The sequence below is a fragment of the Chaetomium fimeti genome (genome assembly GCF_033439085.1).
Source record: "Chaetomium fimeti strain CBS 168.71 chromosome Unknown B0H64scaffold_4, whole genome shotgun sequence".
NCBI classification, from domain to species: domain Eukaryota; kingdom Fungi; phylum Ascomycota; class Sordariomycetes; order Sordariales; family Chaetomiaceae; genus Chaetomium; species Chaetomium fimeti.
In genome coordinates, this window is record NW_026944332.1 from 3,273,503 (window position 1) to 3,299,513 (window position 26,011).

At 57.9% G+C, this 26,011-nt stretch overlaps 9 protein-coding genes across 9 annotated transcripts; 4 read left to right on the forward strand and 5 right to left on the reverse strand.

Moving 5' to 3' along the window:
- Nucleotides 1-254: 254 nt before the first annotated feature.
- On the forward strand, nucleotides 255-2,801 carry B0H64DRAFT_397477 (YL1 nuclear protein-domain-containing protein). The gene is made up of 3 exons (XM_062803878.1): nucleotides 255-1,313; nucleotides 1,375-2,329; nucleotides 2,386-2,801. Exons 1-3 carry the CDS (start codon nucleotides 387-389, stop codon nucleotides 2,766-2,768), a joined length of 2,265 nt encoding a protein of 754 aa, XP_062659654.1. The 5' UTR covers nucleotides 255-386; the 3' UTR covers nucleotides 2,769-2,801.
- B0H64DRAFT_474989 (Mis12 protein-domain-containing protein) lies at nucleotides 2,802-4,328 on the reverse strand. Its single transcript, XM_062808075.1, has 2 exons — nucleotides 4,226-4,328; nucleotides 2,802-4,112 (listed from the first exon to the last, which is right to left on the reverse strand). The coding sequence occupies exons 1-2, from the start codon at nucleotides 4,280-4,282 to the stop codon at nucleotides 2,979-2,981; spliced, it is 1,191 nt and encodes a 396-aa protein (XP_062659655.1). The 5' UTR covers nucleotides 4,283-4,328; the 3' UTR covers nucleotides 2,802-2,978.
- A 798-nt stretch (nucleotides 4,329-5,126) lies between these two features.
- On the reverse strand, nucleotides 5,127-8,015 carry B0H64DRAFT_164243 (uncharacterized protein). Its single transcript, XM_062798649.1, has one exon. It carries the CDS (start codon nucleotides 7,747-7,749, stop codon nucleotides 5,299-5,301), a length of 2,451 nt encoding a protein of 816 aa, XP_062659656.1. The 5' UTR covers nucleotides 7,750-8,015; the 3' UTR covers nucleotides 5,127-5,298.
- A 1,872-nt stretch (nucleotides 8,016-9,887) lies between these two features.
- Nucleotides 9,888-11,099, forward strand: B0H64DRAFT_374272 (uncharacterized protein; the record flags this gene model as incomplete). Its single annotated transcript, XM_062802326.1, has 5 exons — nucleotides 9,888-9,923; nucleotides 9,953-10,044; nucleotides 10,106-10,386; nucleotides 10,445-10,507; nucleotides 10,600-11,099. 5 exons carry the CDS (start codon nucleotides 9,888-9,890, stop codon nucleotides 11,097-11,099), a joined length of 972 nt encoding a protein of 323 aa, XP_062659657.1.
- Nucleotides 11,100-12,227: 1,128 nt separating this feature from the next.
- B0H64DRAFT_164320 (uncharacterized protein) lies at nucleotides 12,228-14,525 on the reverse strand. The gene is made up of 4 exons (XM_062798651.1): nucleotides 13,217-14,525; nucleotides 12,756-13,158; nucleotides 12,551-12,674; nucleotides 12,228-12,413 (listed from the first exon to the last, which is right to left on the reverse strand). The coding sequence occupies exons 1-4, from the start codon at nucleotides 14,345-14,347 to the stop codon at nucleotides 12,287-12,289; spliced, it is 1,785 nt and encodes a 594-aa protein (XP_062659658.1). The 5' UTR covers nucleotides 14,348-14,525; the 3' UTR covers nucleotides 12,228-12,286.
- Nucleotides 14,526-16,023: 1,498 nt separating this feature from the next.
- B0H64DRAFT_164283 (P-loop containing nucleoside triphosphate hydrolase protein) lies at nucleotides 16,024-17,184 on the reverse strand. The gene is made up of 4 exons (XM_062798650.1): nucleotides 16,992-17,184; nucleotides 16,657-16,776; nucleotides 16,210-16,588; nucleotides 16,024-16,132 (listed from the first exon to the last, which is right to left on the reverse strand). The coding sequence occupies exons 1-4, from the start codon at nucleotides 17,009-17,011 to the stop codon at nucleotides 16,058-16,060; spliced, it is 594 nt and encodes a 197-aa protein (XP_062659659.1). The 5' UTR covers nucleotides 17,012-17,184; the 3' UTR covers nucleotides 16,024-16,057.
- A 1,891-nt stretch (nucleotides 17,185-19,075) lies between these two features.
- B0H64DRAFT_461081 (uncharacterized protein) lies at nucleotides 19,076-20,363 on the forward strand. Its single transcript, XM_062807488.1, has one exon. It carries the CDS (start codon nucleotides 19,294-19,296, stop codon nucleotides 20,209-20,211), a length of 918 nt encoding a protein of 305 aa, XP_062659660.1. The 5' UTR covers nucleotides 19,076-19,293; the 3' UTR covers nucleotides 20,212-20,363.
- Nucleotides 20,329-22,479, reverse strand: B0H64DRAFT_397500 (histidine phosphatase superfamily). Its single transcript, XM_062803879.1, has 2 exons — nucleotides 20,763-22,479; nucleotides 20,329-20,711 (listed from the first exon to the last, which is right to left on the reverse strand). Exons 1-2 carry the CDS (start codon nucleotides 22,179-22,181, stop codon nucleotides 20,595-20,597), a joined length of 1,536 nt encoding a protein of 511 aa, XP_062659661.1. The 5' UTR covers nucleotides 22,182-22,479; the 3' UTR covers nucleotides 20,329-20,594.
- Nucleotides 22,480-22,550: 71 nt separating this feature from the next.
- Nucleotides 22,551-25,413, forward strand: B0H64DRAFT_397501 (uncharacterized protein). Its single transcript, XM_062803880.1, has one exon. It carries the CDS (start codon nucleotides 22,744-22,746, stop codon nucleotides 25,273-25,275), a length of 2,532 nt encoding a protein of 843 aa, XP_062659662.1. The 5' UTR covers nucleotides 22,551-22,743; the 3' UTR covers nucleotides 25,276-25,413.
- The last annotated feature ends 598 nt before the right edge of the window (nucleotides 25,414-26,011 follow it).

The window sequence follows — 26,011 nt, forward strand, 5'->3', positions numbered from 1 at the left end:
CGTCAAAGTCCTCGGCCGTGCCGGAAGAAGGTTGCGGCAACAATGGCCGATCCCGCCGTCGAGAAGGACAATCAGTCAATGGAACGGGACTGGAACCGGGGAAGTGGGGGCTTCTCAATGGCGCAATCGGGCGCTAACCCGCCTGAAGGGAACCGCTGCAGGGGTTTCTTTTGACTGCTCCAGCGTGCCGCCGGCAATCCTCAATTGACCCCTGCCACGCGACCCGTTCCTCTGATTTTAAGTGCGGATTTCGGCTTTGAGCGTGTTTCGTTCTTGGCATCGAATGCCATCATCACCCTACCCGGGACCTTGCACATCACAAACGAGCAATAACATATGTTACTGCAATATTATCGACTCAGGATTTGATATAAAGAAGGGCGGCCATGGCCAGCGATGAAGACGCGAGGAAATCCTCCTCCCCCGACGACCTTTCCGATGTCGACAGCACAAACAGCAGCGATGGCGAAAGCGACGCGGGGGAGCCTCAAAAGGTCGAATGGCTCGTCACATCCCGCGCGAAACGAGCGACTGCAGGGAATCGCATGAAATCGATGCTCGCGAATGAGGAGCCTGCCGCCGAAGACTCCGATCTCGAACTGCTCTTCGCCGAAGACGAGGATGATGTCGGCTTCAGCGACGAGGCCCCGGATGACGCGTCTGACGTGCTCATGGATTCGTCTTCGGACGAGGAGGACAAGGAAGAGAATGCGGACGAGATGGAAGGGGAGAAAGAGCTGGAACGCCAAGCTCGTGAAAAACGAACAGCCGAGCGCAAACGGAAAGCTCAGGACGCCATACCCGTCAAGTTCAGAAAGAAGGTCCGTATCGAGAAGCCAGCTGCCCGCCCGCCGCGGCCTAAGAAGAAGTCGGAGAGGACAAGCTGGCTTCCATCGCCCGCGGATCTGCCAACGCGCGCCTCGGAGCGCCGGACGACCAAGATAAGCAAGCAGCAGCTGCATCAGAAAATGGTGTCGGACGAGATCAGGCGGAGGAAGCAGGTGGAGCGGATGGAGAAGAAGGCCAAGCAGCTCGAGGCATCGAAGAAGCCCCCCATGACCCAAGCAGAACGTCTAGCTGAGGCTGCTATCATCGAGAAGCGGAACTCCAAGAGCCTGAACCGGTGGGAGGAGGCCGAGAAGCAGAGGGAGGAAGAGCGCCTGAGGAAGATTGCAGCTTTGCACAGCCGCAAATTGGACGGCCCCGTAGTCACGTTCTGGAGTGGTATCCAGGAGTTGCAAGAGGGCCAGGGCAAGCATGTCGGCAACCTGGTGTCGATGGAGGAGAAAGCACCGCGGAAGAAGAGGCAGTCGGTCGCGGCAGCACTCGCAGCAAAAGAAGCTGAGGCATCGACGCCTACTACCCCCCGTGGAGAAGCTGGTGGAGGGGGATAAGGCGCCCGAGACGCCAGGCGTCAAAACAGAACAGCCCGATACACCAACTCTGCCGAGTACACAACCTGGTCCGCCTGAGCCGCCGTCTGCTGGTCCCGCGCAGGGTGCTCCGGTAACAGCGACGCCGCCGGCCGCGGGGCCAGAGCCAGGCTCAGCCTCAGGCCGAGCCTCGACACCAACACCAGCACCAGTTTCCGGGCCGGCACCAGTCTCTGGACCGGCACCAGTCTCTGGACCGGCACCAGTTTCCGCGCCAGCACCAGTTTCCACACCGGCGCCAGTCTCCGCGCCAGGGGTAGTGTCTACAATAGCACCGCTTTCCACACCAACACCGGTTCCAGCACCAGCACCACCAGCACCAGTTTCTCCGCCAGCACCAGCACCGGCCGTAGCTCCAGTGTCAACGCCAATGGCCCCTCCTCCCATCCCTCCACCACCCGATACGAGGCCAAGCAGCCTGGGCGTGCTCGCAGCGCCGGTTCTCGCACCACCTGCGGGGCTCTCGTCTTCCCTCGGCGGGCAGATGCCCATGTTGGGCTTCCCTGCCGGAACCAAACCTTTCCTTGCGGCCCCGAATACTTCGCATACCCCCTCACCCCTGTCTATGCCGCCATCTACCCCAACCCCTACTGCCGCACCCCAACAAACTGCTCCTCCGACAGCGTCGACCCCAAAGCCCAAAGTCACCATTCCGGCTCCTCAACCACCCTCCACCCCTATCACACCGCTACAAACACCACAGATGAAATCATGTCCACCGTCCGCAAGACCCCCCGACACGCCACAAGAAACACCAGCCTCCGCCTCCGATCCTGTACGCGAAGGAAAGGTGACGCGCAGCTGCATCATCCTGCAGAACTTTGACAACAACGCGATCAAAGACAAGCAGGTGCAGACGCAGATTCTATTCGGGAGGAAGATGAACAAACTAGCGAGTAAGCATTTCTGTGATTTCGAGGACAGAAAGGGCGTGAACACTGACACGTTGCAGAACCCGCACATCCACCCCTCTGCGTCATCACGAACCACCCCGCGAAGTACAGAGACCCGAAGACGGGCCTGCCGTACTACAACGACTACGCATACCGCGAGATCCAGCGCGTGTACCGCGGCGATTACAAGTGGAGCCGTCTTGTAGGTGCTTGGGTCGGGAGAGGAGACTATGCGGCGCATGGAGTCCCGGAGTGGTTCTTGGACCCGTCCAAGGAGGTGAAGCATGCTGAACCGGACTCGGCTCCCGCCGACGAGGCCGCCGAATTGAAGGTCGAGGAAGAGGACAAGACCGTAGGCGAGGCGAGGCTAGAGCCAGTTGAAGGGGTACAGGCCCCGGACGCGGCGGCGGCACCACCTGCCCCTCAAACTATTAGCACGTAGTTGTGTCTCGAACACGCGGGGTTCGAATGTACAGAATAAATTGCCCGAGCTCGGGTTTAAACTGGCGGATGATATATGGTTAACCGTATCTGGCTACACAACCGTACCCTTGGTATCATAATAAACAACCCAAACGCCTTCCCGTCCCGCCGTTATCGCAGAATTTCTTTCAGTTTCGCCGTCATTGTTAAAAAAACATCCGACCTAGTTTCAAGACTCATCCATCTTGTCCTGCTGCTCCGCACTCCCTCCGAGCATGCCGGCCACCCGCTCCAGACTCTCCACCTCGCCCCTTGCCAAACTCGGTCCACCGCCATCCCACTCCCCGTCCCTCACCTCCCCGTTCTTCCCAAGTTCCAGCCCACGCACATTCTCCAGGTGCTTCTTGGTTGCCGTCTCGACATATTCCAACCTCTCCCTCCGCCAACTCTTCTTCCCCTTCCCGTCCGCTTCCTCATCCTCCCCGTCCTCATCGCCCGCAGCCAAGCCGGCCATGACCCCCCTCAGCGCCGTCGACAGTTCCCGCAGCGCCTGCAGCTGCGAGAGCGAGAACGCAGCCGTCGTCGTGAGCGGTGTCTCGGCATCGCCCTCGGTGAGATCCCCCTTGTCGTGCAGGAACTCGAAAGGCGGCTTGTGCTGCTGCCCGGCCTCAGAAGGCTCCGTCTCCGGCTCCAGCTTGATCCCCTGCCCGGGCAGCACCCCAACCAGCCGTCTCATCTCCCCCAGCAGCGCGGCATTCCTCGCCCGCTCCGCAACCAGCATGCAGTTCAGCCTCTGGCTAGCCTGCAGCCGCCTCCGCAGCCGGTTCACGCCCTCCACACTCAACCTTGCCGCATCCGCATCCTTATCCGCATCCCCAGTCCCATCCCCATCCCCCCCTTCAGCACCACCACCACCACCACCACCACCACCAGTACCCCTCTCACCACCCTCCCCACCAGCAGCAGCACCGGCCCCTCCCTCAAAAACCAACCCCTCATAATGCCCCAACCGCAACCACTGCATCTCCACCTTCCGCAAACACAGTATATTCCGCATGACATAAATCTCAAACCGGTCAAAATCCCGGTCGATACTCGCCCACAGCAGCGTCTCCAGCTGGTGGGTGCCCGACTCCACCTCGTCGCGGTGCCGGCGCGCGGCCGCTTCCTCTTCCGTCTCGCCTTCTAGTAGTAGCGCATTCTCGCCGTTGGGTTGGGAGGTGTGGTTGGGGTGGTTGTGGTTGCGTTTGGACGGACGGAAGCCGAGGGAGGCGGGGGGCGCGTTGAGCAGGCCCTGCTCGATGGAGTGCAGGGCGCGTTCGGCGAGGAAGTTGATGGCGTTGATTATTTCGTCGAGGAGGCTCTATGGAGGGGTGGGGGTTAGTTGGTGGGTTGGGCGAGGGAGCTTGGGTGAGGAGGGGGAAGAGTGTGAAGGATGGAAGATAGGGAGGGGGAGAGGGAATGGGGCAAACGTACGACGGGGGGGTAGCCGAAATGCTCCGTTAAGAGCTCCGTGTCGGATCTGGAGGCCATGGTTTGTGTTTGTGGTGCGTGTTGTTTTGGGAGAGTTGCACCTTGCGAGTTGCGACGACGCGATAAAGTGGGATGCGACGAAGTCAATTGGCAAATGCGCGTCCAATCACGAAGGGTTCGAAAGGGTTAGGGTTAGCGACCGAGGCGCTCCCCGGATGGGAGGACGAGCAGTTGACCCCTTGGATGACGGAGATGCTATTTAAGAAGCCAATTGCTTCCTATAGTGTTTACGTATGTGAAATATGTTTATAGTGGTTTCCTAGACGGCATCCCCAAGTTCTCTAGCCCTTTGCCTCAACTCACAAGATCACCTGCATATTGATTCCAGCAATTAGCCTTCCTTTGCATGGTTACCATATCACCGCCAACCCCAGCATCTCAACCAAAGAACCAGCATAAAACGACGCAGTGAGATTGCCTTTCCTTCTCTACCTAACCACGACTGGCGATAGCGCCAACCCATGCCCCGTCCTCAAACCCAACCCTATCCTATGAGATGCCTTTCCATGCTGACCCCCCAATCAATGCCACCCCATCTCTCAGACCAAACCAAGCCTCGCCATGGCTGAGTAAATCCTATGGCCCTCTTCTTCCCCCCCTTTATCTTTGCTCAACCAGTCACCCAATTACCCACCCACCTGCACACACCACCACCACCACCCACCAAGTCTGACGACGACCATCCGGGAACAAGCGAAGCAGAAGTCAAGAAACAACAAAAAGCCCAAAAAACACGATACAAGTGAAAGTGTGCTATTACAAGGAGCGAAGTGGGTTAAAACAACAGCGGCGGCAGGGATTAAAAAAAGAAAAAGCAAAAAAAGCGCGCGCCAAATCCAAAAAAAAGAGTTACTGACCCAAACAAATTACAACAAGATACTCGAATCTGATCCCGTCCCGGTCTTTTTTTCTTTCTCGGTCCCGCCCGTCCCCGCGTTGCCGCTCGCCGACGACACACCCCAAGCCCAACAACAACAACAACAAACAGCCCAACTCTCAACTTTTCAAGCTCAGATTCAGTTAGCAACCTCCTCCTCGACCCAGCCGTTCAGGTTCCCCTGGATCGCCAGCCCAAACCCGGCACCCATGCCGCCGAAGCTAGCCTGGTACTGGTGGCCGCGGCGCTCGCCACCGCCGCCACCGCCGCCGCCGCTGCCATCACCACCACCAACACTGCCGTGCAGGCTGTTGGGGCTGGTGCCGCCGTTCTCGAAGGGGGCGAAGACGGGCAGGCTGACGGCGCGGTTGTGGGAGGCGCGCGAGTTGCCCGGGGCGAGCAGGCCGCCGATGGTGGGGGCGCCCGACGCCGACGGGTTGGTCACGTAGCCGTTGGAGATGCTGGCCGACTGCTGGTGGCCCGAGATGGGGCCCTGCGGGACCTCGAGCGCGAGGCCGGGGTCGTTGGGCGACGACGAGGCCGTGCCGAAGAGCGCGGCCTGCTGCGCGGCGAGCACGTGGTGCTGCTGTTGCTGCTGCTGCTGCGCCTGCTGGGAGACGTGGTTCAGGTACATGGTCAGCGGGTTGCCGGAATTGTTGAACAAGGCCGCCGACGAGGCGCTGCCCGAGTTGGTGGGCGAGTTGCCGTTCGGGGTAGAGCCGCTGCCAGGGGGGGAGGGGATCTGGTCGCCGCGAGGTGACGGTTGCTGCTGCTGCTGCTGCTGCTGCTGCTGCATCTGCCTGGGCGGGTTCCCGCAGCGGTCCTTGCCGAAGTTCACCTTGAACTTTCTGTACTCCTCCTTGCCCCTGACCGCCTCGATGGCCTTGATCGCGTTCGCAATGTTGGTGAAGTTGACAAACGCGCAGCTCTTCTCCCGCAGGGCGTTGACGAGCTCGATCTCGCCGTACTCGGAGAAATCCTGCCTCAGGCGCTCCTCGGTCCAGGTCTCATCGAGGTTACCAATGTACACGTTCCGCGAGGCACCGCCGCTGACGGCAAGGGCAATTGCAGGCGGGAGAGCCCCGGAGTGCTTGCCCCAGCCGATCTTCAAGCGACGGTTGTGAATCATCAGACCTTGCAGGTTGCTCAGCGCGTAGAACGACGCGGCAGCTGTGGGGTCGATGAAGGTCACAAAGCAGATGTGCTTGTCGGGGATGTACCGAATGTGGTGCAGAAGGCCACCCCGGACAACGTTGCAAATCTCCTCAATGGTGGTCTCGGGGTGGATGTTGCCAAGATAAATCGTCCGGTTGCCCAGATTGCCAATGCCGCCCGCCGTCGTAGCCACAGCAGCAGCAGCCACCGACTGCTGAGCCAGAGCGTTCGAGATGAGATCACGGTCCGCTCCAGTCAGCATGTGGGCGTAGCCAGGGGCAATGCCTAGGTACTGCGCAGCGTTCTGCTGCTGCGTCTTGGAAACGTAGGCACACCGGTCCTTTCCATAATAGACCCGGCGGGGCGCCTGCCACTTGGCCTCCTGCGGAAGCTGGGAAACGGCCTTGATGGCGTTGGCGATGGACAGGAAATGCACAAACGCGATGTTCTTCTCGCGCACGATCTTCACCGTGTCAATGGCGCCAAACTTGCCCAGGTCCTCGCGCAGCTCCTCGTCACTAATGTCCTCGGGCAGGTTCCCGAGATAGACATTGCGCGACGCGCCAGACTGCTGGACAGCTAGAGCGACCGAGGTCGGGACCTGCGAGGGCTTACCCCAGCCAATCTTGATATCCTGCCCCTTGATGCAGAGCTTTTTCAAGATGGCATCGGAGTGGAAATGCGTGGCGGAGCTCGCGTCCAGGAACGAGATGAAGGCGCAGTTCTTGTCCGGGAGGAGGCGGACGGACTCGATCTGGCCGCTGCGCACATGCCCCAGGATCTCCTCGGCAACTGTGTCAGGAGGGATGTTGCCAAGGTAGACAGTGCGGCTCGTGCCGGTGACCATACCGGGGCCCATCGACACGGGCGACGTGGGCTGCATGGGGACCTGCATCTGGCCTCCCACATTGTTGAACGAGCCAGTCGGGGACTGCGGCGCATAAAACTGGGGCGCACCGTAGGCCGAGGGGGACACAATGGACTGGTACATCTGGGGCGAGATGTTCTGCTGGACCGGGCTAGACGGGCCATTCTGCTGCTGCTGCTGCTGCTGGAGGCCCTGCTGCTGGGCCTGCTGGAAGTTGTTCACGTTCTGGAAGTGGGGGCTCGCGAAGGCCGCAGGTGTCCCCGGCTGAAACGGGCTACCCAGGAGCAATTGCGAAGGCAGAAGAGGAGTGAACTGCATGTCGAACGCAGTGCCGGGGGTGGTCAAGTCAGCGCCATTGGTAGGCGCCTGGTGGTGGTGGTGCTGGATCGGCTGGGTGTTGATGGTAGGAATGTTCCCGCGGCGAGGGTGCCTGTCGGCAAAACCGCTGATGTTTGAGGCGAAGGCGCCGTGAGAGAAGCCGGTGTCGCTGTTCGACGGCTTCGAGGCATGGCCAAAACGGCCGTTGGGGGCACTCGGCCCGCCCTGGTGACCCGACATATCCTGCATCCCGAGAAGATGCGGAGGGACCAGGCTGTCCCTAGCTTGGTGAGAAAGAACCGCCGTTTTGAAAGATTAAATGTGCCCCGTCAAAGGCACGAGAAGGATATTGCAAGCTGGAATGCAGAGGCGGCGAGGGCGTTCTGGGGACGCTGAATGTGGTCGAGGAGCAAACACAACACACAGGGAAGTCTTCGGCGGCGGCTGAATTCCAAAGAAAGGAAATGATTGACAAGCAATGCAGTTTCTTTGAAAAGCAGGTCCCGTTTTCGAGCAAAGACCGACGAGGGGAGCGGCCGAGGTCGAGATTGGCTAGGCAGTGAAGGCTCGACTTGGCGATTCGGACAAAGAAGGATGTCGAGTATTAAAATGCTATCGGGAAGTCGAACGAGCGATTCTCAAACGAGCGTCGAGAAGATGCAAGCAAGATTGGCAACGGGCACGAGAGCCCTCGTCCGAGCGAAGGGACCGGGAAATCGGGCGGATCGCGTGGTCGAACGGGCGAGCGTGGTGGTGGTCCCCAGGGGTTGCGCGCCAACGAATTAATACCTATAAAAGAACGATAGATAGGAAGGGAAGAAGGCAAGTCGGAGGGGAGGAGGTCCAAGTCGAAGGGACAAGGTAACAAGTCCAACGAGTGAGGATGCGGGAAGCAAGAGAAAAAGAGGGAAGGGAAAAAAGGAGGTGAAAGATTGGAGCCCAGGAGCCAGCCGAATTGGGGTGGATGGAGCTAAAAGTCGCTTTAATTGCAATGGGCAGGGAACCGTGGCCGTCTGACACGGTCCATTTCTGTACCTGGCAGTGAGGTCCCTTTTTTGTTCCTTGCAGAGTCGCCGCGCCCAGAGCTGGCCATGCGACCTCTCAGCGGGTACCACCAGTTGAGCGCCAATCAGCAGCTGCCGTGACTTCTAATTCATGCTGAAAGTAATCTGGACAACCTCACCCGTAAGTACCTTCTTTAAGCCATTGGCAGCCCGTTAACTGAGTGCCAGAGTGTCAATGGAAGCTCAGGCATGCAAGCTCTGAGATACGATCGAGAGAGAGTCGAGACCCAGACGGAGGCTTCTTCCGCTTCTCCTCAGGGGGTCAAGTGCCCAGTGCCCGTTTGAGTCTCGGCACTGCGACAGCGCCAGCCCAGATGGTGGGGCCGCACAACGGGAACCCTGCAGATATTCCTTACCGATCGCGGGCTTCCTGCGACAAAGCATCCCCCCAATATCTTGCATCTTCCCGGTACGTCCATAGTAAAACTATCAGGGACCAATGCGCCTGCATCTCGAAGACGCAGAAGGCGGCGGGCCGAAGGGGCACAGGGCGGTCATCTCAGGAAGCACATTAATTGAGTTTGGAGTCGGGGACCATGTGCCGTCACGGCCGCTCTGTCATACCGCTTCCCCAGGGGCCATTCTCGCGTAACTCTGTTTAACCGTGTCAATTTCCGATTGGTGTGGGTTGCGTTGCACATCACATCGTGTGCGACAGGTTGCGGTGAGAAACGGTACGAAGAGTATGGTTCCTGAAGACGCTCTCAAGATCGAAATGCAGCAATCGAACACACTTGGTCTTGTGACTTAGTTCTAATGTACACGTTGTGTAGTTTAATGTACATGGATGTCAAACACTCATTATTGAAACTGCATGTCAACACCTGCCCCTTTGCACAGTCATTGACAAGTTGGCTAACAACCCTTCATGTGAGCTGAGCTCATATTTCAGCCAAGCAACAAACCCCAACGCATCTCCCAACACAGTGCCTCAGCCGCCTTCCATTCCTCTTGTCCATCGTTGGCGATACGCACAGTGTGCATACTAAACACCGGCACTCTTCCCTTTGCTCCATGTCTCTCCACCCAACAGCTGCTTAGGCAGGCGGTGCCAGTTTGAAGCAGGGGCACGAGACGTCGCCAGGGGACTACGATGACTTCCCGAGGGGTGGCGGGGGGGACTGAATACATGCCAAGTCGCGATCGTACTGTTGCGAGCTCTCAATCTTGGAACTTCGAAGGCAGAAGGTGACGGCAAGGCGAAATTACGTGGTTACACAACACCATTGCCATTCCAACCCCTTTCCTAGCCCAGCAACGAGGATGCGACCACGCATCTTTCCAGCTTTGTCTGGCTTAGGGAAAGGTATCTCAAAAACAATCATGTCATATGCTCCTAGCCAGCTTCTCAAGGGAAAGGTTTGGGATTATCGCATCCTCGCCGCCAGGCCGTGAAAGGGGACGGTACCCACGGCTCCACCATCTTCAAGGCTGATGTGATTCCACGTGAAAATAGTACCAACATTAACGTTCCCAAATGGTCTGTTATGTTGCCTAAAATCTACGTGTCTTCGAAATGAGAGACTAATACTCGCCTCCAGGGCTGCAGTCAAAACAGTTTCGCCCGGAGATAAGACCGCCATAGAGAACCTAAAACGTGAACTCCAGAGCTACCGCCTCCCCGGCGTCGCCTCGCAGGCCTGTTTCCGGGCTCTATACGACAAGATCGATGACAGGACCGTCACTCTAGAATGGCTGGACACTACTCTCGCGGGAGTCAGCTACCAGCCAAACGCGGCCACATATAGGCTCATGGCAGCCTCACTCAGGGCAGCCTTAGAGAGCTGTGTCGTCTTGGACCATCTGGACTACGTAAACACTGGTATAGCATTTTAACCCCCCTGCACGACAGCAATCCGGACGTGTATTAACCTACCTAGACTTTAAACCCGCCAACACCCTGTGCTCCGGCATCGAGACCGGTAAAATCATGGCCAAAGTACGTAGGTGACTTGGGACTCGGTAAGCGAGAATTACTCATACAAGCCTTTCGGTAGACGAGAATGGCCCTTTAACATACGGCGGATGCCCACAGTCTTCCCGTCCGGCCAGCGTATCAACGTCCAGCCATTTGCCATGCGCGCTCCCGAAGTCTTCCTGGGCAATGCTTGCACCGGTCCATCTCAGGTCTGGGCTACCGCCGCAATGATCCTCTGCTGGGTCAAGCCCGGCATTCTAGGGGCATGGGATAGTATCCATCCCCTCCTCAACGAGGCCTGGTCTATGGCGAAGATCAAACGGCTCTTTCCCGAATGGAATATCCCTACACCTAACCAGATCAATCCCAGAAGTTATTCCCTCCAAGCCGCTGTCGAGTCTGCCGAGAGGATGAGTGTGGAGAGGCCGGAAATGCAGGCAATATCGCCCCTCGAGGAGGAGGCACAGAAGCTAGTGATGCCACAAGAGCTCCGCAACCTCCTTCGGTTCATGTTAGTGCCCGGTGTAGAAGCTAGGCCCTCGGCCTCGGTAGTGTTGGCGTCGAAGGAATTTCTCGCGTTCGAGAGGGTGGCAGGCGACCCGAAATTCTCAGGATAACAGTGTTGGTGTAATCAGACACACAGTCGTCGGCAGGACTGGCTGCAAAGATGGTGCTATATTATTCTTGTTTTGGTTGCTCGTCTTCAACCACTACGAAACCACCTCGGTAGTACAGTGGTAAGAGTGTGAACCTAGTCGATTTCCCCCCCGTTGACGCAAACCCGCTCCGGGCCCGGAGAATGACCACAGTCTTCCTTTTTTCGATTCCTGGCTGTAGCTTTTCTCGCTCACTTTTACACAACTTTATTCCTCTTTTTGTCCACTCTTTGACAGATCGAGGGAGAGGACCGGACATCCATACTGTGGAGATGTCCAACCTGAATAAGCAGCCGGCGCGTTGCCCGTTTGGGACAGATTGCTTTCCCAATGCGGCAACTAATTGCTGCGCCTAACCTCCAAAGATGACGACACTCCTCCATACCATCCATAGGGAAGTTCATTAGAATTGAGCTTCTCACCAGGGAACGCGCGAGGGCAGCATCCAAAGATGTAAACAGCACGTTTCATCGCCAGGATCCAATCACCAGGATCGTACGCCGGTACTTCATGCACATGTACACCCATGTACCGAAACCAAACAACGAACTCCCGACAGGCGCACATCTCCCGAAGGATTCACAGGTTCCCAGATTCCCAGATTCCCAGATCCTCGCAACACCATGTAACCAGTCAGAAAGACCCGAGAATCTGGCTCGGCCGTGCGACGGATTGTCAAGGATCACAAGCAGTATGTAATCCGTACCAGCACCAGCACCCGCCGCCGCCGCCGCAAACACGCCGCAGAGAAACAGCCAGGCCCCAACCCGCCAGCTGCAACCTCGATCCCAGATCTCAGATAATGTCACGGTGCCACAATCCTCTGCCCCCAACCCCCCCCAAACGCCGCACGTGTCAAAACAACCCCCTGAACGTGTCAAAACATAAACAAACACACAACAAACACTCCACCAGGCTCACTACACTAGCTCCAGCAAGATGCGAGCCTTCATCAAAATCCTCATGGATGCAAGCCTGTCTATCAGGGGGGGAGGGGGGTCCGGGATTCGGACCCAACCTCCAAAACTAGGGGGATATCTAACCCATCTAGCCTAGCCCGGCTGCCTGACACCAGTACATACCTAGAACCCACTCTAAAATAAACTCCACCTCTCAAACCAAACCCAACCCCCTCCTCCTCCTCCTCCTCAAGGCTTGCACCGCCCCATGAAGCGCGAGTACAAGCTGCAGGTGCGGACGGTGTGCTGGTTGGCCATCCAGGCCAGGAACCGCTCCAGGCCGAGGCCGTATCCACCGTGCGGCGACGAGCCATACCTGCGCAGACACGTCAGTCAGTCAGCCATGCGGCACGACTTCGAAAGAAAGAAAAACAACAGGGTAACAGGGTTGATATTTTCGGATTTCCCTGGGCAGGCAGCGGTGAAGAGAAAGAAAGGTAAGGTGGGACTCACTTCCTCTGGTCGGTGTACCAGTAGTAGGGCTCGTGCGGGATGCCGTTCTTCTTGTACGCCTCGATCAGCTCGTCGTAGTCGTCCATCCTCATGGAGCCGCCGACGATCTCGCCCACGCCGGGCACTGGGTTTGTAAAAGTCAGCATCTTCCCATGTAATTTTACATCTACTATCCCTCGGGCAGGGAAAAGGGAAAAGGCCATACTCAGCACGTCGACAGACTCGGTCACCCTCAGATCCTGCGGGTCCTTCTTCATGTAGAACGCCTTGATCTCGACGGGGAAGTGGGTGAGGAAGATGGGCCGGTTGATGATGTCGGTCATGCGGCGCTCGGCGGCCTCGGCGATGTCGTCGCCGAACACGTGCGGGTTGCCGTCCTCGTTGGGGATGGGCGGGTCCTGCTTGTTGAGCCACTCGATGGCCTCCTCGTACTTCATGCGCATGAAGGGCCGCGACGGCTTCTGGAACCCCGGGTTGAGCGCCTTGACGTACCCGCGCATCGTCTCGTCCGCCAGCACCTTGTCCACCACCCGCGAGATCATCTCCTCGAGGTGGTCGAGCAGGTCGTTGAACTCGATGAAGTCGAGCTCGGCTTCCACGTGCGTGTACTGAATCCGTCAGCTTTCCTCCCCATCCCTTTTGGAGCACACCAAGTGTCACACATACCTCAGACAAGTGGCGCCTCGTCAAGCTCTTCTCCGCCCGGAACGACTTCTCGATGCAGTACACGTTGCCCAGCGACTGCATGACCGTCTCGAGGTACAGCTGGCTCGACTGGGTCAGGTAGGCCTCCTCCCCGTAGTAGTCGTACTTGAACAGCGTCGAGCCGCCCTCGACCTGGGTCTGCACCATGGCCGGGGGCGAGACCTTGCGGAACTCCATCTCGCGGAAGCTGTCGATGAAGGCGAGCTCGACGAACTCGCGCAGCTTCAGCACCGACGACGCGTTCTCGCCGCGCAGCACCAGGTGGCGGTTGTCCAGCATCTGCGCGTCCCACGGGTCCTGCTGCGCCGACACCTTGTTGGTGATGGCCTCGAGGTCGCTCGGCGCCGCGCCCAGCACCCGGTAGTAGTCGACGTGCAGCTCGCGGCCGTCCGGGGCGGTCACGCCCGCGGGCACGGCGCGCATCTCGCCGTGCAGCACCAGCGCCGTCTCCAGCGCGAACATGAGCGCGTCGTAGTTCTTGGTCAGGTCGCCCGCCGGCAGGATGCACGACAGGTAGCCGTAGCCGTCCTTGAGCGTGATGAAGGTGGTCGTCTTCTGCGCCCGCAGCTCGTGGATCCGCCCGTACACCTGGACCCGCGCCCCCTTCTTGTCCTTGCCGTCCCCGAGCTCGACCGCCTTGTTGTTGATCTTGATGCGCACCGCCGCCGGCAGCGACGCGTCCTCCCGCAGCACGATCTTCTTGGCGTCCTCCAGGTTCTTGACCCGCTGCTTGCGCTCCTCCTCCTCCTGCTTCGCCGACGCCTGCTCCTTGGCCAGCTTCTTCTTGTGCGCGTCCACCCGGCTGACCGCCTTCTTCATGGCGCTCTTGGCCGGCTCCTCCCACGCCGCCGCCGCTGGCGCTGCCGACTCTGTGCTGCTGGCTTCCTCTTTTGCGGGCGCTGCCGCCGGCCGTGTGAGGTAGGCCGGCGCCGGCTTGCCGATGTGCTGCAGCAGGGCATGGTAGAGGGACTGGTACGGCTTGGCCTCGGAGCCGTCTGCCGAGGCGTCGTCCTTGCCCGCGGCCGGGTCAATGTAGCATTTCGTGTCGGGCGACGCCTTGGTGCGGTCGGCGAGGTCCTGCGGCGCGGCCATCTTGTCGTTCGCACTGGTTGCGCTGTCAATCGCAGGTTTTGCCTTTTTTTTTCGTGCGTGGTTGTGTGTTGTGTTGGTGGGCAACGTGACAAGGAAGGGAGGGGGGAAAGAGAGAATGGATGGTGGGGTTGAGGGGTCGGTTGTGTCTGGGAGAGAAAAAGTTGGCGGGGCAATTGGGGGGTTTGACTCCTCCGCCGGTGGTTTTTGGTGCCCGAAACACCACCTACACTCAATGACTCACTCTGTTTGTTTGAGAGTCGAACGATAAGGGGCCTGCACCCCATGTCCCGGGACCACGGGTCTGCAGTTCCGCATGATCTGGGCTCAACACATGGAACAAGCCTACAGCGATCAACAAGTCGATCGCAAAGTTGTATCCGGACGGTGAGCTTCCGTCAGTGATATCGTTGTACCTGGGCAGAATGGGAGTTGGTCTTGGGATTGGACTCTCACTTCAACGTGTATCTCAGATTCGGCCATTGTTAATTTACACCAAGATCTTTAAACTCGGGAACCAACTTGAGTCGAGATTCCTGGCTCTCGAACCCACAACTCATACAATTTACATAGACTTCTATCGCAGATCAAGGACCACCCTCACAGGTACAGATTACATGTGTGTAAAGCTATTTCGCCTCGGGCGCGCATGCATGACTCCAGGACATGGACTTCGCGCCAATGGTTCATCCCACAGGCCATAGATCATCTGAACCCGTTCCTCGCCTGCGTCTATCGCTAATCATATATTTTCCCTAGAAATCAACCACTCTTCTTGGTGGTTGGTTGCCTTTAGCCCAACATGAGGGTGAGTGAGATAAACAATTATTGCTGTGTCTGTATCTTGGTCAGATTCTTATCTCTGTCATACATGGCAAAGACCGAGGCCGTTTCTGTCTTACCCCTTAATTGCCATGCTACCCTTCCCAATCCATATCAATCAATGCCTGCGTTGTATTAAACAGCTAGAGCCACGGAATTTGCTGGACTCTTGGAGCATCCGTGCTGACTGTGCAACCGATCCCGTCTCTCATTCACTCGCGTTCCAGTGTCTGCTGCTTCTGGCCGGCCCTTCACGCTTGTTGGTACATCTTTTCAGTAGAGCTGGGCTTTTGGTGGAGATTCAATAATAAATATTAAGCAGAGATGTTAAAATAGAAAAGTCTTGATTCAATTGCACTCCGATCGCCATACTGTCCTATCGAAATGGAAAGTTTCCTGCCTCGGTTTATGAACTTGTCCACCCATTGACAAGAGAGATAGAATCAAGAAGGAAGGAAAAAAATACCCGCTGCTAGGCCAGGAAGGGTAGGTACCAAGAAGCTGGGTGACTGGGGTTGATGTCTCTCGAGAAGAAAATTAACAATGGTCAATTCCAGGCCACCCCTTTTTGATAGTGAGCAAACCTCACCCCTATTTCCAATTGGGCGTCGTTCATGCCCCAAGGTGAATTGAGGCAGATCGGGGGGAAAACAGCCCTGGGTATTTGCCCGGGTTTTGCTCGAATCCCTCTTTTTCCCGGACAGAGGGCGTTCGGGGGTTACTGTCCAATTGTTGTGCGCCCGCTCAAGACAACTTGCAAGCCGCGGGTTGACGGCTGGTCGTATAGACCTGGGTATATAGCTGTCCAGATTCTTTCTTCTTAATGGGCCAGCCCCCACGCCAGTTGGACCAAATCTGACTGACCATCATGCCACATGCTCCAAACCCGTATCAGAGAATCTGACATTTGTGTTTGCTGGTCCTGCTGTTCTTCGGCGGGGGTGGTTCAAGTGCAGCAACAATAGCCTAGAAATCGCTGGTTAGCCTCGTCGTTGCCCGTCATCACAGGTTATGGCCCGGCCAGGGGCGCTGGGAATGCTCACCTCATCGAATACATCCTTGAGCTTGAACTGGGTCAGAGCGCTGCACTCAACGTATTTGACCGCGCCCAAGTCCTTCGCCATTCGCTCGCCGTCCTCTTTCTTCACCGGCGACATCTTCTGGTTGTTCAGTTTCTGCACCACCTGCTGGTCCTCCCGCAGATCCACCTGAGTGCCGACGATTAGGCACGGCACGCCGGGGCAGTGGTGGTGTACCTCGGGGAACCACTTCTCGCGGACGTTTTCGAACGACGCCGGTGACGTGACGCTGAAGCAGACGAGGAAGACATCGGTCTGGGGGTACGAGAGCGGGCGCAGGCGGTCGTAATCCTCTTGTCCGGCCGTATCGAACAGCCCCAACGTGTACGGCTCGTCACCGATCCTAGAAGCGTCTGTTTAGTGGTGTGATGAGGGCGGAGGGAGGTAGCGCAACACCAGGGCTCGGCATACATAACCGTGACGGCGTAGTTGTCGAATACTGTCGGCACATATTCCGAGGGGAACTTGTTCGTCGTATAGCTGATGAGAAGACATGTCTTGCCGACGGCACCGTCACCGACAACCACGCACCTAGAAGTAGTTACTCGGTTAGCGATGGGCTCGGCCTTGAGGGCGGGGGGGATGTGTGCCGCGGCCGAAGCGACAAGAACGCGTCTAATCGAGACGGCAATTCCCGAGTAACACGATGAAAACGAGCTGCGTTTGCATGGACTCGTCCACGCAACGATATGACTCGCACCCGGCCGCTGGTACTGCCGCGTACTAAGCTAGGAAGGCCGACATACTTGATAGTTCCGAGTACCATTTTCGAGAATAGAGTTCCTAGACAGGAGTCGGGCGTTTGATGTTGACTGGGCTCGTTGTCCGCCTTAGGAAAAGACGGTTTGCAGCCAAACTCGTCTTCCCCTTATCGCGCTCTGCAAACCACTGGCAATTCGAAAGTGCGCAGGGCGGTGGAGTGGAGTTGAGGAGCGAAGGGATGGGAAAGCGGGAAACCAAAAGAATGGGGTTTCGGCGGTGGGAGAGAGATGACGAATGAAGCAAGGCGATTGATGTTTCGAGACGAGCTAGAGGGGAAGGGGGGGGGCGTGTCTGTACAGACACAGGTGCGGGCGATCGATTCGGACGTAGAAACAAGAATGGTTCGGTCGACTAGCAGGGAGCAGCAGTCTCAGCAACGAGCAGGGCAGCAATTGAATGGGAAAGGGAGATGGGTCCGGGTTGTGAATGAATAAAGGGGACTGGAGGTTTTGTTGCGAGCGCCCGTGCAAGCAGCAGCAGCAGCCTCGTAAGATTACGGGGGGAGCTTGGGAAACCAGGAGGGCCTGGCTCGCTGGGGAAGAATGAACCAGGCGAGCGGTCAGTGGTTCTGGCCGGGGTCCTGTGCGCTGGGGCCAAGCAGGCTTCCCACATTGGGTTGGGCCTTCTTCCTCTCGTCGGCGCGCTCGCAATCAGGCGATTGATAACGGCTGGCCGGTGCTTGAATCCCGGCAGTCAGGTGGCAGACAGCCGGAGGGTACTGGCTGCACTAGCCAACTCGAGCCAAGCACATTTCCAATGCTCGAACGGGAGATCAGTTTCGTCAAAATTGAACGATGTTGTATCGATGGACGAGTTACTTGGAGTATCGAAACGGCGTGCAGAGCCTGCAGCCACCCCGTGTGTACATAAAAGAACATGGAAACGCATCTAGTTCGATATGCGCGCATGTGTTCTTCTGGCGGCCCATGTTCCGGCGGCTTGCCTGGCACATGGCTGATAGGTGGGCGCCGAGCTGCATCGGTTGGCTTCTGGAAACGTAAAAGCCGGCAAATGTTGTGCAACAGAAACACCGCCCTATCACCTTTTGGCCCAGGATCGTCACCGGCTGGCTACGGCCCGTTTGGCCTACCAACACCGACCGTGGTTGGCTCCTTCGTGTCGTTGAATCTTCGCTCGATCTCCAGGCCATCGCGACGAAGTCGCTCCTCCGGGCTCGATGGGTCGCCAACCTCGTTTTTTTTCTTTTCGCGTTACTACAAGTGCTGACGTGGAAAGCGCATGAAGAGAGCCCAAGAAAACCGTCGGAGGAGGTTCCGTCCGTGTGGCATCGCAGCGACAGCATGGGGTTGCATGAGAAGCGCGGGGCCTTTGCATTCAAATCCAAGGGCCTGAGACAAACTAGGAAGGGATGGGCCTCGGGAGCCGACGGCTGGCAAAAATACGGCAACATGTTGACGATGCACCGAAAAAGCCCAGTATTACTCTGTATGTAGGTGGGAGCATGGCGTGGAGCAGCATCACCAGCACAAACTTGCAGCCCCTTCGCTGGAATCAGATTCGGCTTGGCAAGGGTAGGTAGGTGGGGCATGTTCGCTGTGGACGCTTTGTTTGGTGTTTGCTCCTCATCTTTATGCTGTTGCCCGTCGGTCAACCAGACACGACTTTGGGACAATATCCGGTTGATTGCTGTCCGTCGAGGCCGTGCGAAGAGAGAGGCCGAGTCTGATCCATGGATGTCCACTCACTAAATTGCAGCCTCGAGCTGTCGCAGGGCTAATATTTCTCTCCGAGACCCCGGGGAAATTGGAGCTGGAGCTGGGAACTGTGAAGGCAAGTATCCTTCGTATCGATCGAGTTTTCGGCTAGGCTGGGATAAACCACCTAGAACAGGGATGCTGGTTTGAATGTCCTTCCATGATATATTAAACTCTCGGCTGCGCCTTCAAGTATGTAGGTATATTTTGTACGGCACCCTTGATTACAGGTTATGGGTGTTTTTATTCTTATCATTGCACCAGGTTTAGAGTCCCGGCGTAGTTCACTCAAAAATCCGGAGGGTGCCTTGCTGTGCGTAGTCAACATTTAACATCCACCGTTTTGTCATTGGGATGAATTCATAAAATCCAGTGGGGCCTGTTCAGGATTCCACTCCCGACCAACCACATCTTAATTCTCAATTCATCTCACCCAACTTGTACGACAACATCCGCTCACCACCAACTCACCACCAACACCCAAAAGAAACAAAACGAAACAATACCTTCAAACCTTGAGCAAACACGCTAGCCCACCCAAACCTCAAACAAGCCGCCAACAACAACAACCATGCCTAACACCAACCCCAACCCCCATCCCGCCCCACCTCCCAACTCAACCTCCAACCCCAACCCACACCCAACCTCATCCTCATCCTCACCCCCAACCAAACCCGCAACAACAGACACAAACCGAGAAACAAGCACAATCGACGCCCTCCTAACAGGCTACCTCTCCCTCCTAGACGAGTACACCGCGCTCCGCCACACGCTGCACGCCCTCCAGGCCCGGATGTACCACGACCTGGCGCGGGCCAACTTTGCGGCGGAGCGCGGGGTGCGGCGGTACGGGCGCGACTACTACGACGGGCGGATGCAGGCCGGGAGGCGGGTGCGGGTTTGCGATGGGGGTGGTGGTTTGGCTGGGGGGGATGTGGATGTGAAGGGTGCGGAGGGGGACAGGGAGGAGGAGGGGGTTGGAGGTGGTGGTGAACGGGAGGGGGAGGATGGAAAGAAGGGGGAGGAGGGGGATGATCCCAGAGAAAGGGAGGGCGTGGTGTTTCGGGTTGCGGTATACCCCCCGCCGGGACGGGGTGCTGGAGGTAAGGGAGAGGATGAGGGGCCTGGTACGGAGGCACCGACCACGGAGGCGGCTGACGGGAATGGGAATGGGGACAGGGAGGAGAAAAAGCCCGGGAAGGAAGGCCCTGCTGGCGGTGGCGAGGGTGAAAAGCAGAGCGTGAACCCCATCGACCCCCTCCGCTGGTTTGGAATCCTTACGCCACTTCCGCTGCGACAAGCGCAAGGGCATGCGATCAAAGCAGTGGAAGAGATTATCCCCCAGTTGGCGACGCTCAGTGCCGCGATGGCGGCGGTGGAACTGGAAGTGAGGAGGGCGAGGAAGAAGAGAGCGAAGGCGGAAAAGGCCGAGGAGAAGAAACTTGTGGCCCTAGAGGAGAAGATGGGGGAGGTGGATGTTAACGAGTAACGGGGCTGATAGTTACCTAGGGTTTGTTTTTAGGGCGCAGAAAGCCAGTGATAAATCTTGAGCTCACGGCTGGCCTAGATCACCTCGTCGATGAGTGGCCCCTAGGTCACGTCCTAACTCTTGAGTGGAAAGTTTTGATTGTCATTACCGAGTCCTTTGACTCTCTCATTATTCCTTCGACTTTCTCTAGTTCCACCAGAGTAATACCAATCGCGCGCTATCCGCTGAGCTATTTCCAACCCATCCATAAGGAAAGGTAACCAAGGCCTACCTACCCATTATTTCATTAGTCGGCCCCCACTCCCCCAAATCAAATCCTCTACTAATGATGATAGTTAAATATGTAAGCACGACCCTCTTCTAATAGCTCCAGGCGAACTCTCTTAGTGGCCGGCCCATTCGGGCTCTCCCGTCGGCAAAGCGGGCTGGTCCCTGTTCATACGGCATTGCTGTTTCCAGTTTGTCGGAGTGAACTTGTCGACGACGGATTTAAAGGCGGCCTGTGATTTGGTCAGTTATCCCAACTCAAAGGGCTGGGGATAGAGGCTCACCAGTGTGCAGAAGGACTCGTCACCCTCGAGGTGATTCCCCGGTAGCTTGCAGGCCGGCACGGTGACGGGCTCATCGTTGTAGCGCATCCGCACGTAGTACCCATCCAGCTTGCTCTTCTCGCTCGCGGTCAACTCCGTCGTTGGACGGCGCCCGATATTTACCGGCGCTCCTGTCGCCCCAAAAATTGAACTCCACCAGCTGCTGTTGGCCGGTCCCTGGGCCGGGGGTGGAATCTTGGCCTCCCTGAACAGCTCAATCGCGAGATGGCTCGTGAAGGGTGGCCACCTGTCCGTGTCGTATGTCCCCAAGCTCGCCAGCACGCCCGCGAGTGTGGTGTCGTGGCACCCGCTCAGGCCGAACCGGATTCGATCACTGTAGTTCCCCTGCCCCGTCCTCTTCAGCAACGTGTGCGAACCGTCCCGGCCGGTCTGCTGCTCAACGCTCCCAACCATCCGGCCGACGATGTCCCCCATCAGGCCTCCTATGCCCAACATGCGGAATTCCTTCGACTCGTTGTACCCGGCGAACCACTCCTCGACGCCGATCTTCTCCATGATGGCCCGCGCCTTCTCGTCGTAGAACTCACTGGGCAGCCTGGTCTCCGGGCCATGGGCGAGGGTAGCGTTGACCGTGTCCATAATACCGGACAGCCGCGGGCGCGAGTCCACGGCGACCTTGGTGTCGGGGGGCATCCACTTCCCGTAGAGCTTCTGGAGATATTCCATGTCTGGCGAGTTGTTCCACCTGTCCGCGGCGCGCTGTGCGAAGGCGCGCGACAATGCGGCAAACCGGCGGCAGTTGCCATCATTGGGGTACAAGGTCTCATCCCCCGGCACACGGGTGAGGATGGTGGGAGCTGGAAACCTGCCACTTGGGTCGGCCTCCCGGGCTGAGGGCGGGTACAGGGCCGAGAATGTCTGGTGGAGGGATTCTAGGGCACGGGGGACCGGGGTAGAGCGCAGGTAGAGAAAATCGGCTGAGCGAATGGTGGATGGGATGAAGCCAAGGCGATCGACGTAGTGTTGGCGAAGACGCAGGCCTAGCTGGTAAGTGCTCTGCCGGCCGAGATCTGTCAAGCTACCCATGTCGCAGATATCGTCTAGCTGGCTCTTGGGGCCACCGGCGATGACTGGCTCGTCATTGGTACCAAAGGTTTCCAGACGGCGTTTCCATTCTAGGCTATCAAAGGAATGGTCGGCTTTGGTGTTGGTCGAGGCGAGAACGGCGGACCGCATCTGGCGGGCACTGGCGCAATATGGCCACCAGGGTTGCAGACCGGCATTCTGGAAGCGAGCCGAGACGGGAGTGCGTTCACCATGGCGCATTAGGACCTGCACGAGTTGCAGCTCTAGGCCTTCCGGGTAGAGCTTCCGGAGCTCGTCATCCGTGTAGGGCGCGCGTGGGACAAGGGTTGTCATGGTGTTGTTGGCATATATTAATTTTATTATAGAATCTTTGAAGAGGGGGGAGGGTTGTATCCGGAGACTGGGCTACTCTGGCTAAGGGCCGCGAGGGCGGGTATGGATTTTATAAAGAGCAAAGTTGGAGCCTTTGGGAACCCAGGGAGAGGGAAATCTCGGGTGCAGTGCCTGGCCTCGAGTCCATTGAGTGAGTGAGTGACGTGGTGACGTCCCACATGATCGGGGGGACCTCGAGGGGAGGAGGGGAGCTGGAAACAACAAGGGTCCGATTGAATACTGGTGGGGTAGGTGCTTGGCATTCCGGGATGTGCGACCTCTCAATTCGGGGCAATTGCTGTTGAGAGTCTCCAAAATTTTGAGCCGAGAAAGGAACAACGGCAACCACGGTGCTTGCTTACACTTTCTCCCTCTCGTGCCTTCGAACTGCAGCAGCCGCCCCAACCCTCCCCATCCCACCAATGGTCACCCGATACAGGCCGCGCCCCGGATAGTGTTGTCATGAGATGCACCTCATACACAAGCCGAGTTCGAGACTACGTCAAATAATCGAACGACTGCAATGCGCGAACTGGGAAGCGTAGGCAGCATCTGCCTGCGTTGTCAGTTTCGCCTGCTCGTCACACCCCATGCTCGAGCACGTCGTGGCATCTCAACTTCTAGCAGCGCCGCCGTCATCGCCGAAGATGCGAGAAACGACACTCGAACAAGCGATGGAGCCTTGGGCGCCGGGCAGTCGGGTGACGGCCCCTCCATCGCACCGCTCCCGACGCCTCAACACCCCATGTCGTCCAGCCGCTCCTCCTCAGTCGCTATGTTCCAAAGCATTGTACAAAGTCAGGCTCAGGTGACCCCCGGTATCGGCACCACGCTTGCTGGGGCGGCCAGCATCGAACTCGTGAGGGACGTGTCCCGACTACAAAAGATGATGGCGAAGGAGGGCGCCACCCTTCCCGAGGCATATGCATACTTTGAAGAGACGGTGTATCCTCAAATCAAACAGGGGGGCGGAGTTTCACAGATTGTCAAGAACCACATAGGTACCGTTCTCCTCAACAGGTTGGCCTTCGAGAAGCCGCGGGACTTTGATGCAAGCCGGCTACCCAGCGTCACTCGCATCACCGAGATCATGGTCGAGCTGGATGTTCTTAGGCCGTCCGCCTGGGCTACCCTCGTGATCGCCCTGGTCCAGCACATCTATCGACAAAACACGGTTCCCGACAGCTATAACTCGATCAAAGATTACGAGACCGCCATGGCGCGGCGGGACGTCCTCGTGTATGACCTGCTTGGCGCCTGGCGCGTGTTCTGCTCGCAAAGGCCTTCCTTGGATGGTGGCTCCTCGCCGGCCCGCCCGCTCGCAAAGCCCCAGCAGCAACTCACGCTCCAAAAGGCCTTTGGGGCCATGTTTCCCCAGTACTTGGTCCCGTCCCTGCTGAGACCGACCTTTGCTGCCTTTGCAACCTACAAGCTTCTAACGGACGCTTTCAGTCGCGCCCGCGCCACCAAGGGGGAGGCTGCGCCGTTTCTTCAGATGATGACGGGTTTGATATTTCAAACCCGGGCGCCCCGGCCCGCCGATTTCAATCCAATATTCGACACCTTCCCGGACCTTCCACGCTTCGTGTGGCCTAAGCGGCAGGACAAGGCCAGAGTCAATACTTTTCTAGAACCGGTGGCTTCGTTTGGGGAAGGGCCTAGTCATGTGAAAGCCAGTGTGCACCGTCAGCTGGGAGACGCCATCAAGAGTATGCATCTCAGGATGGTGGAGGATGCCTGGCTGGAGTTCTGGGGTGATGCGGCCACCCCCGATGCCGCCCGCACAGCCGAACTCGTCGAATGCCCGGAAATGTTCGACTATTTTATCCTAGCCTACACCATGATGCGCCGGCCCCAACATGCCGTCGCGGTGTGGAACAACATGGAGCGTATTGGCATCAGACCCACTATCAAAACCTGGACCTCGATGCTCCATGGCTGCGCCAAGGCCAACAACGCCCGCGGCATCAAAACTATTTGGGAAAAGCTGCTGGCCTCGGGTATCCGGTTGGACGCTGCCATATGGACTGCGCGCATCAACGGGCTTTTTGTTTGCGGCGAACCTGATGCCGGCCTCCGCGCGCTTGACGAGATGGCCAAGATCTGGGCCGCCCGTTCCGACCGCCGCTTCGCCGCCGTGGCCGTCCAGCCCGGCGTCGAGGCCGTCAACGCCGCTCTCTCCGGACTCCTCCGCTTCAACAACCGTGATAGTGACGCCACCCGCGTCCTCGCTTGGGCTTCCAAGCGGGGCATCGAGCCCGACATCTACACATTCAACACCCTCCTCAGGCCGCTCGTCCGTCGTGGCGACCTGAACGGCATCGATGGGATCTTCGCCACCATGCGCAGCACCAACATTCGCGCCGACGTCGCCACCTTCACCGTTCTCCTCGAGGGCACCCTCAACCAAATCGGCGGCTTGCCCCCAGCGCAGCAAGTTTCCCTGGTCGAGCGCATCCTCGCCGCCATGAAGGCCGCGGGCGTCGAGATCAACATGCAGGTCTACGCCAAGTTCCTCCACCTGCTCCTCCGCGACGATCGCGCGGAGGAGCCCGTCAAGGCAGTGCTCGCCCACATCTGGGGCCGCGGCCTCGAGTTGACCTCGCACATCTACACCATGCTGGCTGACCATTACTTCTCGCGCGACCCGCCCGACTCGGCCGCCGTCACCGCCCTGGTTGAAAACAGGCGCCTGCACGACAACAAGAGCATCGACCGCGTATTCTGGGAACGCCTCATCACAGGCTACGGCCACGCCGGAGATGTCCGCCGTGCTTTGGGAATCTTTGACCGTGTCTTCGCCGGCGGCAGCGGCACCATCACCTTTGGTACCCTCTACGACTTGCTACGGCCCTTAGTAGAGATCGGCGACCGCGAGGCCGCCCTGCGGGTCGTGGAGGCCGGGCGCAAAATCGGCAAAGCCGATGAGGTGGGCGCCGGGCAGGGCGGCGGAGAGGGGACGAGGTACTGGAAACACCGGTTTTGGCACCTGGCGTATAGGGAGGGCCTGATGGGGGAGCAGTTGGCGGAGAGGTTTCGCGAGGGGAATATTTAAAGCGAAGGCGTGTACGTATTTTATCGAAGTGTGATGTACGGGATATGAATTGTGTATGTATGCATGTACAGTACTATATTTCGCGACGCATTTATTCGACTCACAATCAATTGCGAACACAGCGGAACCACCGCGCCGAGCGGACCTCAAATGGTTGCTTGAGTCCACCTCCAAACAGCCTCAAAAATCCCCTCACCAAAAAGTCCCCTCACAAAATAACCCCAAAAAGGGGCAAAGTAAACAAATCCTCCCCCAGACCCAAACTCGCCAGGCAACCGTCATCCACCACCCATGTATCCACACAGAAAACCCCAGACCAGATGAGACGAACGGGCTTAGCGTGCGGCGTAGTCTCACCGCGCCGTTTCAGGCTCACCTGCTCACATGCTCACCTGCGACAACGCAGCATCTTTGAGCGTGGCTGTGTGTGTGTGTGTCCCCGGCCCGTCTCCACCGTCGTGCTGACGTACGTCGTATTGGAAAATCCGTGATGGGGTTCGTGTGGGTTCGTTTGTGGTAGGCGGCGGACGACTTGGGGTTTTTGGGGTGGGAGGTAAAAGCTGCTGGGTTGTAATGAGGGTATGGGGAGGGAGGTTTGTTTGTGAGTGAAGCAGTCTGAGGGAGGCAGAGGGGGGAGATCGTGTTCCAGTAGGCTCTGTCTTAGCGTTGGGTCACATGGGGAGGAATAGGTGAGAACAAGAGATGGATAGGACAGCCAGACAGGCGTCATCGAGTT

Coding starts and splice junctions, on each gene's coding strand:
- B0H64DRAFT_397500 (XM_062803879.1), bottom strand. CDS start 22,181: ATGACAACCCTTGTCCCACGCGCGCCCTACACGGATGACGAGCTCCGG. Junction 20,712..20,762: donor ACGAGTCCTTCTGCACACTG/GTGAGCCTCTAT, acceptor ACCAAATCACAG/GCCGCCTTTAAATCCGTCGT.
- B0H64DRAFT_164320 (XM_062798651.1), bottom strand. CDS start 14,347: ATGGCCGCGCCGCAGGACCTCGCCGACCGCACCAAGGCGTCGCCCGAC. Junction 12,675..12,755: donor CGAGTCTGTCGACGTGCTGA/GTATGGCCTTTT, acceptor TTACAAACCCAG/TGCCCGGCGTGGGCGAGATC. Junction 12,414..12,550: donor TGGTACACCGACCAGAGGAA/GTGAGTCCCACC, acceptor GTGTCTGCGCAG/GTATGGCTCGTCGCCGCACG.
- B0H64DRAFT_474989 (XM_062808075.1), bottom strand. CDS start 4,282: ATGGCCTCCAGATCCGACACGGAGCTCTTAACGGAGCATTTCGGCTAC. Junction 4,113..4,225: donor ATTTCGGCTACCCCCCCGTC/GTACGTTTGCCC, acceptor ACCCCTCCATAG/AGCCTCCTCGACGAAATAAT.
- B0H64DRAFT_461081 (XM_062807488.1), top strand. CDS start 19,294: ATGCCTAACACCAACCCCAACCCCCATCCCGCCCCACCTCCCAACTCA.
- B0H64DRAFT_397501 (XM_062803880.1), top strand. CDS start 22,744: ATGCGCGAACTGGGAAGCGTAGGCAGCATCTGCCTGCGTTGTCAGTTT.
- B0H64DRAFT_164283 (XM_062798650.1), bottom strand. CDS start 17,011: ATGGTACTCGGAACTATCAA. Junction 16,589..16,656: donor AACTACGCCGTCACGGTTAT/GTATGCCGAGCC, acceptor AGACGCTTCTAG/GATCGGTGACGAGCCGTACA. Junction 16,133..16,209: donor TCAAGGATGTATTCGATGAG/GTGAGCATTCCC, acceptor AGCGATTTCTAG/GCTATTGTTGCTGCACTTGA.
- B0H64DRAFT_397477 (XM_062803878.1), top strand. CDS start 387: ATGGCCAGCGATGAAGACGCGAGGAAATCCTCCTCCCCCGACGACCTT. Junction 1,314..1,374: donor CGCGGAAGAAGAGGCAGTCG/GTCGCGGCAGCA, acceptor CCCCCCGTGGAG/AAGCTGGTGGAGGGGGATAA. Junction 2,330..2,385: donor GAAGATGAACAAACTAGCGA/GTAAGCATTTCT, acceptor GACACGTTGCAG/AACCCGCACATCCACCCCTC.
- B0H64DRAFT_164243 (XM_062798649.1), bottom strand. CDS start 7,749: ATGCAGGATATGTCGGGTCACCAGGGCGGGCCGAGTGCCCCCAACGGC.